Genomic DNA, 15782 nt, shown 5'->3' on the forward strand with positions numbered 1-15782 from the left:
ATTGTCAAGCCAAGATAAGTAAAATGATCTTTAACTACTTTGAACAGGACAGTTTCCAAAAAACCCTGCGTGTAGTCGTTGGAGAGGGGCACAAAGTCACCTTTTGTCCAATTGATTGAGTATCCCGATAGTCTGCCAAAAGAGGTGATTAAATCTAGAAGAGGGACTGACTTTTCTGAGTTTTGTAAGTAGAGTATCACTTCGTCAGCATACAAACTAGTAAGTGTTTCAATACCTCCCACTTTCAAATCCAGAATATTTGGGTGGCTTCTTATTTTTAAGGCAAGGGGCTCTACCGTGACGGCAAAAAGAGCCGACGAGAGAGGGCACCCCTGCTGGACTGAACGGTGTAGGGGAAGCAGAGTTGACTTGTCACCATTAGTTATAATAGAACACATTGGGCTGGTGTATATCAGTTTTACCCAAGATACAAGTGACTCCCTGAACCCAAACCTGTACAGTGATTCAAACAGGTAAGGCCACTCAATCTGGTCAAAAGCCTTCTGTGCATCAAGGGACAAAATTGCTGCCCCACTAGCTTTCCCATGATCAGCATACATAGTATTAAGGAGGCATCTGACATTGGAAAAAGAGAACTTACCCAGGATGAATCCTGTCTGATCAGGATGAATGATAGATGACAAATACTTATTTAGTCGGTAGCCAGCATTTTAGTAATTACCTTTCTATTGAAATTCTGAAGTACAATGGGCCTATAGCCGGCCAGGTCTGTTTCCTCTTTATCTTTCTTTAAAATGAGGGAAATGTTAGCCTCGTACAATGTTCTAGGCAAGGCTTTATCTCTCTTAGAGCAAAATATCATTCTGAGGAGAAGTGGGGCAAGGATATCACAGAATTTCTTATAAAATTCACAGCCAAATCCATCCAGCCAAGCAGCCTTGCCGGACGGAAATGACTTAATGGCAGAAGTTATTTCTTCCAATGTGAAGTCAGAATCTAAGTCCTCCCTAGCAGCGTCACTAAGTTTCGGCATTACAAGAGAATCAAAGAAGTCATTCAAATCAGATTGAGTGGCATTGCATTTAGAGGTGTAGAGTTCGCTGTAAAATTCTTTAAAGCAGTCATTTATCTCCTTAGGGTTAGTTAACAGGGTACCCGCCCTCGATCTAATGCAATGAATTGATCTTAGGGCCTGGGCGTCCCTGAGCTACCGTGCCAGGAGCCCCTCAGGCTTGTCCCCCATTTCGAAATGCTTTTGTCTTACTTTTAAGAGGAGGTTATTTATTTGACTACCCAAGATACAACTGTACTCATATTTAAGCTTCATTATTTTATTATAATCTTCAGAGGATTTCGAAGCCTGGTATGTCGCTTCGAGCGTTGGGAGAGTATTCTCATTCTCTAATAATCGCCCTTCTCTCTCCCTCTTAGCAGCGGAGTCATATGAAATTATATACCCACGAATTACAACTTGTAATGTCTCCCAAAGTGTGGAATCTGACACCTCGCCGTTATTGTTAATTTCTATAAAATCTTTTAATCTGGTGGTGATATATTCTATAAATTTCTTATTGGTAAGTAGGGAGGGGTTAAAACACCAGGAATAGACTCGTTTGGAAAGGGAGAGATTTAGGGACATTGTCAAGGGGCTATGGTCAGAAGTTAATCTATTATGATATTTTGTATTGGTAACATGAGCTATTAAATGAGAGTCAACCAAAAAATAGTCTATTCTACTATAAGATTCATGTATATGACAATAATAAGAATAATCCTTGTCAGTGGGATGTTGAACTCGCCAAATATCTACTAAATTCCTAGATCTAATCAAATTATTTAGGACCTGCACTGGCACGATATTTGAGGGTGGGCGGGAGGCCAATCTATCTAAATATGCATCCAGGTAGCAATTCAAGTCACCGCCGATTATTATATTTGAATTACTGGCATCCGGAAGTAAATCAAAAACTTTCCTAAAAAAATTTGGCTCGTTTGAACCATAAATATTAAGGAAGATTAGCGGAAATGAATTAATGGAGCCAGAGATCATTATAAACCTGCCGAGAGGATCTGTGGTCTTGGAAATGAGTTGAAATGGAGTATTTTTCCTACCATGCTTGGAGGGAGAAGAGTCTAGTTTCTATTGAAGACCTGTACATAGAGGGACGGTTTGCAACATTTAGTCTGCTGAAAGAGAAATTTGAGCTGCCTCATTCACACCTTTTTCATTACTTACAAATTAGACACTACATTCAATCTAAGATATGTAATTTTGAAATCCTTCCAGGGAAACATACGTTTTTTGATATTTTAAAGAATCCTCCTGACTCCAGGCATCTCGTTTCTAAGTTTGTACGTTTGTTTGATAATTGCACTGTAGCGTTTACTGTGAAGATTAGAGAAGCCTGGAGAGAGGAGTTGGGCATTGAATTATCTGAAGCTGCCTGGGATAAGTGTTTGTCTATGATACAGGCTTGCCCTGTTAACAGCAGGCACCAACTGATCCAGTTTAAAGTTGTCCACCGTCTCCATTACTCTAAACTTAGATTGCACAGGATTTACCCTTCTGTCTCGCCAATGTGTGACAGATGCCAAGGGACGGAAGCTACATTGTCACACACCTTTTGGTTTTGCCCATTACTGACTGGATTTTGGTCCAAAATATTTGACTGGTACTCAAAGGCCTATAAAAGATCCTTCCCCTTGGAAGCTGGTCTCGTTATATTTGACTGCTCGCAATCTACTATTTGTTTCTCTACAGCCATACAACAGTCTCTAATGCTGGGGATGATTGTCGCCAAAAGACTTATCTTGAGGGAATGGAAATCACCTTCTCCCCCGTTCCTTCTGGAGGTGGATGGCTGACATGATCCCAGTCATACAGATGGAGAGACTTAGGTTCTTGAGAACCAATTCAATTAAAAAAATTTCAGCTATCTGGGATCCATTTCTTGCCTACCTGGACGAGACCGGGGGCAGATGAGCAATTTCCCCCCAGCTGATTTCTCACGGCCCTCATTTGAGATTTAATGTTTAGTATTTATGAGCACTTTGTACAATAGGCATCCCTCTAATGTTATGTTTCTTTCTTTTTTTTTGCTTATTTCATTTTTATACATGTCTGAGCTGGTATGTTCTTGTTGATTTCATTGTTTTTTTTGAAAATTTTGAAAATAAAGTATTAAAAAAAATGTTACTAGTAAAACAACTTACATTTGGAGATTTTGTAATCGTAATGGTAAGACTCTCTGGTCTACTTTTGCGAGTGAGAACTGCCATTCCTTCCAGTTCTGCCCTTTTTTTGTCTTCTTCAATTTCCTGTAATTATATATATATATTTTGTTTGTTTATTTCTTTATTTTTTAACCAAAATTAGAACCAGAAATGTCAAATTACATTCTCATTTCCTTAAAGTTTCGCCCAGAAATAGTTACTATCTGGAATTCACGAAGGTGGACGGAGACAGCTGTGCTCAATATTTAAAGAGCATCTAGATCAAGCACATCAATTGCAAGGCACCATAAGCTACGAACAAGTGCTAGTAAATGAGATGAACATAGACAAGTACTTGATCACCAGCATAAACATGTTTCTGTGTTGTTCAACTCTAAAGTGTGATGAATTTTTATCCACGAGCAGTATTATAGCACACCAAGGAATGGATGGGTTCTGCCTTAAGGAAACAGATTTTTTACTGCAAAGGAAATAGTCATTTGAACTATTCCACCCTTGCTACAAGTAGATCCTATTATCCAATTATTTCCCCATACCCTATAAATTATTCTCTCTATATAACCATATAATAATTACAGCACGGAAACAGGCCATCTCGGCCCTTCTAGTCTGTGCCGAACTCTTACTCTCACCTAGTCCCACTGACCTGCATTCAGCCCATAATCCTCCATTCCTTTCATAGAAACATAGAAAATAGGTGCAGGAGTAGGCCATTCGGCCCTTCGAACCTGCGCCGCCATTCAGTATGATCATGGCTGATCACCCAACTCAGAACCCTGTACCTGCTTTCTCTCCATACACTCTGATCCCTTTAGCCACAAGGGCCATATCTAACTCCCTCTTAAATATAGCCAATGAACTGGTCTCCACTGTTTCCTGTGGCAGAGAATTCCACAGATTCACCACTTTCTGTGTGAAGAAGTTTTTCCTCATCTCGGTCCTAAAAGGCTTCCCCTTTATCCTCAAACTGTGACCCCTCGTTCTGGACTTCCCCAACATCAGGAACAATCTTCCTCCATCTAGCCTGTCCAACCCCTTTAGAATTTTATACGTTTCAATAAGATCTCCCCTCAATCTTCGAAATTCCAGCAAGTATAAGCCTAGTCGATCCAGTCTACTTCATATGAAAGTCCTGTCATCCCAGGAATCAATCTGGTGAACCTTCTTTGTACTCTCTCTATGGCAAGAATGTCTTTCCTCAGATTAGGGGACCACAACTGCACACAATACTCCAGGTGTGGTCTCACCAAGGCCTTGTACAACTGCAGTAGAACCTCCCTGCTCCTGTACTCGAATCCTCTTGCTATGAATGCCAACATACCATTCGCCTTTTTCACCGCCTGCTATACCTACATTCCCACTTTCAATGACTGGTATACCCAGGTCTCGTTGCACTTCCCTTTTTCCTAATCGGCCACCATTCAGATAATAAACTGTTATCCTGTTCTTGCCATCAAAGTGGATAACATCATATTCATCCACATTAAATTGCATCTGCCATGAATTTGCCCACTCACCTAACCTATCCAGTCACCCTACATCCCCTTAGCATCCTCCTCACAGCTAACACTGCCGCCCAGCTTTGTGTCATCTGCAAACTTGGAGATGCTGCATTTAATTCCCTCATCTAAGTCATTAATATATATTGTAAACAACTGGGGTCCCAGCACTGAGCCTTGCGGTACCCCACTAGTCACTGCCTGCCATTCTGAAAAGGTCCCGTTTATTCCTACTCTTTGCTTCCTGTCTGCCAACCAATTCTCTATCCACATCAATACCATACCCCCAATACCGTGTGCTTTAAGTTTGCACACTAATCTCCTGTGTGGGACCTTGTCAAAAGCCTTTTGAAAATCCAAATATACCACATCCACTGGTTCTCCCCTATCCACTCTACTAGTTACATCCTCAAAAAATTCTGTAAGATTCATCAGACATGATTTTCCTTTCACAAATCCATGCTTACTTTGTTCGATGATTTCACTGCTTTCCAAATGTGCTGTTCTCATCTTTGATAACTGACTCTAGCATTTTCCTGTCCATATAGCTATCCAATTTAACTTTAAATGACAACATCGAACCTGCCTCAACCACTTCTGCTGGAAGCTCGTTCCACACAGCTACCACTCTCTGAGTAAAGAAGTTCCCCCTCATGTTACCCCTAAATTTTTGCCCTTTAACTCTCAACTCATGTCCTCTTGATTGAATCTCCCCTACTCTCAATGGAAAAAGCCTATCCACATCAACTCTATCTATCCCCCTCATAATTTTAAATACCTCTATCAAGTCCCCCCTCAACCTTCTACGCTCCAAAGAATAAAGACCCAACTTGTTCAACCCTTCTCTGTAATTTAGGAGATGAAACCCAGGTAACATTCTAGTAAATCTTCTCTGTACTCTCTCTATTTTGTTGAAATCTTTCCTCTAATTTGGTGACCAGAACTGTACACAATATTCCAAATTTGGCCTTACCAATGCCTTGTACAATTTCAACATTACATCCCAACTCCTACACTCAATGCTCTGATTTATAAAGGCCAGCATACCAAAAGCTTCCTTTACCACCCTATCCACATGAGATTCCACCTTCAGTGAACTATGCAACATTATTCCTAGATCCCTCTGTTCTACTGCATTCTTCAATGCCCTACCATTTACCATGTATGTCCTATTTTGATTAGTCCTACCAAAATGTAGCACCTCACATTTATCAGCATTAAACTTCATCTGCCAACTTTCAGCCCACTCTAGTACGTATCCAAATCTTTAAAAAACCCTGACTGATCCATTCTTCACCACCCTTACAGACAGTGAGTTTCAGATCAAAGCTACTCCCAGCAAAGACAAAGTTTTACCTTATTCCCTGTAGCTTGTACACTATATTTTTCACCCGTATTGCAGGTTATTAAACCGGCCACTAAGAGGAGCGTTCCTTGATTTATCCAGTCCAAACTATTCATGATTTCAGACATCTCTTATCAAATCCCATCAAAGATAAAGCAAAATATTGCAGATGCTAGAAACCTAAAAAAACAACTCTAACTCTCCTTAGATGGCACTTAAATAGCAGAAATCCCTCAAATCCTGAAATACTCTAGTAAACTTGCTCTGCATGCACACTCCAGGATTTTTGAGCTATGTAATGCACTTCTGTATTTCAAGGTATAAAACAGTAAAGAAGCAAAACTGAATGATATATTTCACATAATAATAGTTGATTTCTGTTATATTTGGAGAGAAAATGACAAATAACTGATGAACTTGTAAAGCTAAGAGAAGATACTCTGCAACAATGAGGTTAACAGATAATTTTGCCGAAAGAGAATTTTACATAGCTATTTTATCAGAATTTTGGAAATTGCTTATTCAAATACTACAAAGATTAAAAGACTTTCAAAAATTTCATACATGATATCTTTTCATAAGCGCTTCATTCTTTTTTCGCAAAGCTTCTATCTTCTTATCAAGTTCTGCATCTTTCTCCTCTTTAGTCTTTAAAATGATGTCCACTGCTGCATCCTAGAAAAGAAAGAGTACAGTGCATGTCAAATAGTCTACGTAAAGCAATTCACACCAGAAAGATTAAAAATGGAGGCATCGATACGTTAAAAACTATAGAAAATATGTCTAAAGACAGTAATAATTTTTTTAAATGTAGGGCTGTGGGAAAGAGGGGCTGAAATAAACTTGATCTTTCAAAGAGATTGAACAAACATGGGTCAAACAGCCTCCCCCATGATCTTCAATTCAATGCTGAAAATAATTACCCGCCATAGATTTTAATAAAAACATGACATTAACACACGGACTGTGGATTACATAATATAACCCACATTTCCCAATTATTACCTAGACTCAACTCACTTCCCTACCAGTCTGATCTTCCCATCTTCCACATTACTATCTACCCGGGTTTCTTCTCCCTTGGTTTACCTTCCCAGGCCTCTCCCCTACCGCGTTCAATCTCCTATCAACCCTCTCCCCTCACCATAAAACCTGGTTTCACTAATTTCCTACCAGGCTCTGTCTCACTCCTCCCTCTCACTTCTATAATAATATTTTCCCTCCACACTTCGTCCTGATGCAGAGTCTTACCCAAAAACTTTAACCATCACTTTACTTCCTCAGATGCTGCTCAACCCAAATTCTTCAAGTGCTTAACTTTTTTGTTATTTACACAAGAGAGATGGGAATAAGAAAATTGGATTAAACCAGAGTGAGAATGCTCTGGTGGAGTGAAACATTTCACAATTTGCCTGAGTAGTGAATTCCACTATGTTAGATAGAAGTGTAGTAATCCAGTATCAGAAAATCCCATTCAAATTGATCCAACTTAATTAAGTTTATTAATTTTGCTACCTTCTTCATAGGTGCTGCTTCCTGTCCCAGTCTTTCAAACATTTGCAATTTTTATTGCAGGTAAGTTTTAGATTTCTAACAAATGGTAGTATTTTGCTATCTTGAAAATGCCCATATCTGGCTGGAACTTTACTTCCATTGCACAACACTTCTGAGTAGTAGCATTGGTTTATTATTATTATTATGACGATTATTATTATTGTCTCATGTACCAAAGTGCACTAGAAACAATTGTTTTGTAATTCCATCCAATCTGATCATTTCACGGTATCAGTATATTGAGGTAGTACAAGGGAAAAGTAATAATAGAAGGCTCACAGTTACAGAGAAAGTGCAATGCAGGAAGACAATAAGGTGTAAGGCCTTAAACAAGGGAGATTGTAGGATGAGGAATCTACTCTGTTGTATTAAGAAAGTGTTCAATAGTCTTAACAGCAGGATAGAAGCTGTTCTTCAGCCTAGTGCTACATGCTTTTAAGCTTTTGTATTTTCTACTCAATGAAAGTGGGGAGAAGAGACAATGTCCGGGGTGGGTGGGGTCCTTTCCAAGGCAGTGAGAAGTGTAGACAGAGTTCATAAGGAAGAAGGGGGTTAGTTCCCATGATGTACTGAGCTGTTTCTTATGGTCTTAGGCCGAGCAGTTGTGGTACTAAACCATGATGCTTCTGGATTAAGATACCTTCTTGGTTCTTTGGATCATTCCAGGCAACAGCCTTGCATCACATCTGCAGCTCATATACTGTAGCATTTCAGATGGGCACTTTATTTCCTTCCCCTTGTTGGCCAGAAGAAACTGCAGTCTAATGAAGGACAGGAGAAGCAGACAAGCCAGTTGTCTTTGTCTCCCCCTTTTTGTGGACTCTAAACTGATTCTTGCTCTTGGATAATCTAATTAGCAACTGAACGTGGACACAGAAAGCTTCAGGAATGATCTACTAAACCTGAGACCATTTTCAAACAAGTAACCATTTGTTGTGTGAAGGGCACAGACTCTGAACTGATTCTTGACTCTGGGACAATCAAACCAGAGCAATAAACCTGAGACCATTCTCAGAGGAGTAGCTACTTGTTATGCCTACCAACGAAACAATCTGTAATCTCGTTAGACTCTGTCTGGGTTGCCTCATTTGGACCAGTTAGAGTGTAAAGGCACAAATACACAAAGCTTGGGTGGGCAGAACCATGGAACAATATTGGTTGTAGCCCTGTACAATGACCAGTAAGAAGGTGACCCACGTAGGTCAGGTGACCTTGAGCCAATGGTTCAATTGGTGAGGAACAGTATAAGACTCAGGAGCTCCAAATACACAGGGGTGATAACTCTCCAGCAGCCAGAGAGCAACCATCATGGATAAGGAGGACCCCACGGACACGTGGAGATTGGGACCACTAAGAATGCCTGGCCAGCGTGGACTCCTTTCCTGGGCAATACCTCTTCTCTTCATTGACTGTTCATGGAGCATCAGGGGTTCTAGTAGGGAGCACACAGGTTGATAAGAGTGTGAACCCACATGCTTTTTAGTTGAAATAATAAAAGTTACTTGTCGGTTAATATAGATTCTCTGTACCTCACTGATCATTATTACAAAGGGTGATTCTTGTAACACCCTTGAGTAGGGATCAATTATTTCAAACACACACCATTTGCATGATTGCTGGTTTCCCCAAAGCTTGAAGGAGTGATCACCTATGATCCTTTTGTGCTGCTACTTTGGGATCTCTACAGCACAAGAATTGCAAAGGCAGAGTTTTGAAAAGCATTAAGAAACTTTCAACACAATAGTAATAGAAACATAGAAACATAGAAAATAGGTGCAGGAGTAGGCCATTCGGCCCTTCGAGCCTGCACCGCCATTTATTATGATCATGGCTGATCATCCAACTCAGAACCCTGCACCAGCCTTCCCTCCATACCCCCTGATCCCCGTAGCCACAAGGGCCATATCTAACTCCCTCTTAAATATAGCCAATGAACTGGCCTCAACTGTTTCCTGTGGCAGAGAATTCCACAGATTCACCACTCTCTGTGTGAAGAAGTTTTACCTAATCTCGGTCCTAAAAGGCTTTCCCTTTATCCTCAAACTGTGACCCCTCATTCTGGACTTCCCCAACATCGGGAACAATCTTCCTCCATCTAGCCTGTCCAATCCCTTTAGGATTTTATACGTTTCAATCAGATCCCCCCTCAATCTTCTAAATTCCAATGAGTACAAGCCTAGTTCATCCAGTCTTTCTTCATATGGAAGTCCTGCCATCCCAGGAATCAATCTGGTGAACCTTCTTTGTACTCCCTCTATGGCAAGGATGTCTTTCCTCAGATTAGGGGACCACAACTGCACACAATACTCCAGGTGTGGTCTCACCAAGGCCTTGTACAACTGCAGTAGTACGTCCCTGCTCCTGTACTCGAATCCTCTCGCTATAAATGCCAGCATACCATTTGCCTTTTTCACCGCCTGCTGTACCTGCATGCCCACTTTCAATGACTGGTGTATAATGACACCCAGGTCTCGTTGCACCTCCCCTTTTCCTAATCGGCCACCATTCAGATAATAATCTGTTTTCCTATTTTTGCCACCAAAGTGGATAACTTCACATTTATCCACATTAAATTGCATCTGCCATGAATTTGCCCACTCACCCAACCTATCCAAGTCACCCTGCATCCTCTTAGCATCCTCCTCACAGCTAACACTGCCGCCCAGCTTCGTGTCATCTGCAAACTTGGAGATGTTGAATTTAATTCCCTCATCCAAGTCATTAATATATATTGTAAACAACTGGGGTCCCAGCACTGAGCCTTGCGGTACCCCACTAGTCACTGCCTGCCATTCTGAAAAGGTCCCGTTTATTCCCACTCTTTGCTTCCTGTCTGCTAACCAATTCTCTATCCACATCAATACCTACCCCCAATACCGTGTGCTTTAAGTTTGCACACTAATCTCCTGTGTGGGACCTTGTCAAAAGCCTTTTGAAAATCCAAATATACCACATCCACTGGTTCTCCCCTATCCACTCTACTAGTTACAACCTCAAAAAATTCCATGAGATTCGTCAGACATGATTTTCCTTTCACAAATCCGTGCTGACTTTGTCCGATGATTTCACCGCTTTCCAAATGTGCTGTTATCACATCTTTGATAACTGACTCTAGCAGTTTCCCCACCACCGACGTTAGGCTAACCGGTCTATAATTCCCCAGTTTCTCTCTCCCTCCTTTTTTAAAAAGTGGGGTTACAGTAGCCACCCTCCAATCCTCAGGAACTAGTTCAGAATCTAACTAGTTTTGAAAAACTATCACTAATGCATCCACTATTTCTTGGGCTACTTCCTTAAGCACTCTGGGATGCAGACCATCTGGCCCTGGGGATTTATCTGCCTTTAATCCCTTCAATTTACCTAACACCACTTCCTTACTAACATGTATTTCGCTCAGTTCCTCCATCTCACTGGACCCTCTGTCCCCTACTATTTCTGGAAGATTATTTATGTCCTCCTTAGTGAAGACAGAACAAAAGTAATTATTCAATTGGTCTGCCATGTCCTTGCTCCCCATAATCAATTCACCTGTTTCTGTCTGTAGGGGACCAACATTTGTCTTTACCAGTCTTTTCCTTTTTACATATCTATAAAAGCTTTTACAGTCAGTTTTTATGTTCCCTGCCAGTTTTCTCTCATAATCTTTTTCCCCTTCCTAATTAAGCCCTTTGTCCTCCTCTGCTGAACTCTGAATTTCTCCCAGTCCTCAGGTGAGCCACTTTTTCTGGCTAATTTGTATGTTTCTTCTTTGGAATTGATACTATCCCTAATTTCCCTTGTCAGCCACGGGTGCACTACCTTCCTTGATTTATTCTTTTGCCAAACTGGGATGAACAATTGTTGTAGTTCATCCATGCAACCTTTAAATGCTTGCCATTGCATATCCACCGTCAATCCTTTAAGTGTCATTTGCCAGTCTATCTTAGTTAATTCACGCCTCATACCTTCAAAGTTACCCCTCTTTAATTTCAGAACCTTTGTTTCTGAATTAACTATGTCACTCTCCATCTTAATGAAGAATTCCACCATATTATGGTCACTCTTACCCAAGGGGCCTCTCACGACAAGAATGCTAATTAACCCTTCCTCATTGCTCAAAACCCAGTCTAGAATAGCCTGCTCTCTAGTTGATTCCTCGACATGTTGGTTCAAAAAACCATCCCGCATACATTCCAAGAAATCCTCTTCCTCAGCACCTTTACCAATTTGGTTCACCCAATCTACATGTAGATTGAAGTCACCCATTATAACTGCTGTTCCTTTATTGCACACATTTCTAATTTCCTGTTTAATACCATCTCCGACCTCACTACTACTGTTAGGTGGCCTGTACACAACTCCCACCAGCGTTTTCTGCCCCTTAGTGTTATGCAGCTCTACCCATATCGATTCCACATCTTCCCGGCTTATGTCCTTCCTTTCTATTGTGTTAATCTCATCTTTAACCAGCAACGCCACCCCACCTCCTTTTCTTTCATGTCTATCCCTCCTGAATATTGAATATCCCTGAACGTTGAGCTCCTATCCTTGGTCACCCTGGAGCCATGTCTCTGTGATCCCAACTATATCATAATCATTAATAACAATCTGCACTTTCAATTCATCCACCTTGTTACGAATGCTCCTTGCATTGACACACAAAGCCTTCAGGCGCTCTTTTACAACTCTCTTAGCCCTTATACAATTATGTTGAAAAGTGGCCCTTTTTGATGCTTGCCCTGGATTTGTCGGCCTGCCACTTTTACTTTTCTCCTTACTACTTTTTGCTTCTACCCTCACTTTACACCCCTCTGTCTCTCTGCACTGGTTCCCATCCCCCTGTTGTGAACTAACCTCCTCTCGCCTAGCCTCTTTAATTTGATTCCCACCCCCCAACCATTCTAGTTTAAAGTCACCTCAGTAGCCCTCGCTAATCTCCCTGCCAGGATATTGGTCCCTCTAGGATTCAAGTGTAACCCGTCCTTTTTGTACAGGTTACGCCTGTGCCAAAAGAGGTCCCAATTATCCAAAAACTTGAATCCCTGCCTCCTGCTCCAATCCCTCAGCCACACATTTATCCTCCACCTCATCGCATTCCTACTCTCACCGTCGCGTGGCACAGGCAGTAATCCCGAGATTACTACCTTTGCAGTCCTTTTTCTCAACTCCCTTCCTAGCTCCCTATATTGTCCTTTCAGGACCTCTTCCCTTTTCCTACCTATGTCATTGGTACCTATATGTACCACGACCTCTGGCTCCTCACCCTCCCACCTCAGGATATCTTGAACACGATCAGAAATATCCCAGACCCTGGCACCAGGGAGGCAAACTACCACCCAGGTCTCTGGACTACGTCCACAGAATTGCCTATCTGACCCCCTTACTATCGAGTCCCCTATCACAACTGCCCTCCTCTTCCTTTCCCTACTCTTCTGAGCTACAGGGCCGGACTCTGTGCCAGAGGCACGGCCACTGTCGCTTCCCCCGGGTAAACTGTCCCCCCCAACAGTACTCAAACAGGAGTACCTATTGTTAAGGGGCACAGTCACCGGAGTACTCTCTATTACCTGACTCTTCCCCTTCCCCCTCCTAACCGTGACCCACTTGTTTGCCTCCCGTGGCCCCGGTGTGACCACCTGCCTGTAACTCCTCTCTATCAACTCCTCACTCTCCCTGACCAGACGAAGGTCATCGAGCTGCAGCTCCAGTTCCGTAACGCGGTCCCTTAGGAGCTGCATCTCGATGCACTTGGCGCAGATGTAGACGTTCGGGAGGCTTGGAGACTCCAGGGCCTCCCACATCCGACATCGAGAACAACAAACTGCACTCACACTCATACTGCCCCTCTCCTCAAATAAGAACAGAAAATGAATACCAAACCTTCCTCGCCTCGCCCGTTTCCGCCTAAGCCCGTTGAGCTGAAGCCCTTAAGTCTTCACTCTGCTCCCGGCTCACTCCGCCACCCGCAAACTACGCTGCCCGCTGTATGAGGCTCTGTTCCTTTTAAATTTGCCGCGCTGCACTGCCCGACGTCACACGCCTGCGCAGTCCCGCCTCTCTGAATGCCGTTGGAGAAAAAAACCCGAAAATTTTAAAAATGTCTTCCTCCGCACTCCTGTTCCGACTCTCAGACTTCCTTCTTCGAATCCAATACTTAATAGCTGGAAATATCATTATGGAATCCTTACATCCCAAGTTGAAACATGTAGCTCAGAACCACCAATTAGAAACCCTGACTATCTCAGTTCTGCTTAAAACAAAAGAGAAGATTGTTGAGGCAACTTACAGGTCAGCAACAGTATAACCAAACAACTATTTAAGCATCCTTTCCTTATTGTTTTTTGTGTTTTTGGGTGTGGTTGTCACTGGTATGATGATTATTTATTGTTCATCTCTAGTTGCTCTATAGTGAGGAATCTTTTTGAATCACTGTGGCCCTCCTGGCAAAGATCCTTCAATAAGGTCTTTTGAGTAAGAGAATTCTAGGATTTAGATCCAGCATAGTGATATATTTCCAAGTCAAATCAAGAAACACCTTGTGCCTCTTGATTGAAAAAAAATTAGTGAGATAGTTTACATGGGTTCATTGTCCATTCAGAAATCTGGTGGCAGAGGGCAAGTAGCTGTCCCTAAAACATTAAGCGTGTGTCTTCAGGCTCCTGCACCTCATACTTGATGGTAGCAATGAGAAGAGGATATATATCCTGGGTGATGGGGGGTCCTTCATGATGGACACTGCCTTTTTGAAGATGTTCTCATTGCTGGGGAGGCTAGTGCCCACAATGAGCTGTAGCAGGGTGCAAGTAAAACAAGATGATTGTTCTAAATGCTGTCAGGATTCTCAAGTGGTGCTGAGCTACTCTGGACTGCTTTATTTGCTGAGGTTTTGCACAATGTCATTTCAATTTACAATTAGGAGCAAATATTTCCATTTGTAATGTTGTGTTGGAAGGAAGGTCATGGATGAAACAGCCAGAGCTGGTTAGGTTCCAAAGCAATCCCAAAACAATGCCTTTGGGCTGGGTGATTGACCTCCAACAGCCATAACCATCTATGTTTGTGTGGGGTATAATTCCAGTGTTTTCCATAGATATCAGTTTAACTAAGGCTCCCTGATCCCATACTCAGTCAAATGCTGCTTTCATGTGACAACTTCTGGAATTCAGCACTTCTGATTAGGTCTATCACCAAATAATCTTGGCAAAACAGAAATTAGACATTGGTGAGCAATATTAATGTTCCAGACTATAGTCTGGGCTTCCAGTAAGATGGCAACACATTCAGACACAACGGCCTCTTGGGGACCAACCAAAGATGTTATTATCTTTTTTTTACAATCGCAAGATAATGTTGGACATTAACAATTTCAAGTGCTGCATGCCTACTGCATCAGCAAGCTGTGCATTGGCAGAGGAGATGGACTAGGTGCGGAACATGTCACTGCCTGCTACAGGAAGATATCAAAGGCATTGGCAATGGTGCGTGATTGCGGCGTACAGTTTAACAGCGAGTGATTGTCTTGTATGTTTCTCTTGCGATCAAGCACCCAGCTGAACATTGATAATGCAAAATGCAGCAAGTCAGTGTCCCCCTTGTTTACTGCCGTGACAGTGGTTGGGGAGCCGAAAGGCTAAGCCTCAAGCCACGGGCAGCTGCTGCAATCCAGGAGAGGAGAGGAGAGGAGAAGCCAAATACGATGTGGTGTGCCATCCATCCTTGGATGGCGGGGGGGGGCTGGCCTCTCCCATCGGTGCTGCCCTCCAATAGTCGATAGGTTGGAATAACAAGCTGGATGTAGTGTGTGTCTGCATATCTTTGTCTGCGAACTGCCGGGAATGGATTTTTCTTACTGATAGCACCAATTTACTTAGGGACTTGGGCTAAATATTCTTGTGTTCAGTATGTTTACTTGATATCCTATATGTACTCTAAGTGCCTTGTGTTGTGTTGTGCTGTGTGGTTTGCTGCTTGGACCCGGAGGAACGCTGTTTTGGTTGGCTGCATTCAGGTATGGTTGAATAATAATTGAACTTGATTTGTTAATTTATTTGAGGTAATTTAAAAAAATTTATCTTGAAATACCACAGTGAATATGCCCTTCCGACCCTTCAAGCCATACCACCAAGCAGCCCCTGACAACACCAACCTAATCAGAGGACAATTTACAATGATAATTAATCTACCAGGTATGCCTTTGGACTGTGGAAGGA

At 42.1% G+C, this 15782-nt stretch overlaps 1 protein-coding gene across 9 annotated transcripts in view; it reads right to left on the reverse strand.

Annotated features, from left to right (window-relative positions):
* Nucleotides 1-15782, reverse strand: part of LOC134349452 (uncharacterized) — a 420820-nt gene that overhangs the window by 301098 nt on the left and 103940 nt on the right. For all 9 annotated transcript variants that reach the window (XR_010018683.1, XM_063053823.1, XM_063053798.1 and 6 more), the window contains 2 exons: nt 6604-6714; nt 3175-3279 (listed from right to left, as the gene is read on the reverse strand). Coding sequence is in view for 8 of the 9 variants with exons in the window: in XM_063053823.1 (XP_062909893.1) it covers nt 3175-3279; nt 6604-6714 (216 nt within the window). In the remaining variant the exon portion in view is untranslated. The remainder of the gene's footprint in view (nt 1-3174; nt 3280-6603; nt 6715-15782) is intronic.

This window comes from Mobula hypostoma, chromosome 1 (genome assembly GCF_963921235.1).
Source record: "Mobula hypostoma chromosome 1, sMobHyp1.1, whole genome shotgun sequence".
In the NCBI taxonomy this organism is placed as follows: domain Eukaryota; kingdom Metazoa; phylum Chordata; class Chondrichthyes; order Myliobatiformes; family Myliobatidae; genus Mobula; species Mobula hypostoma.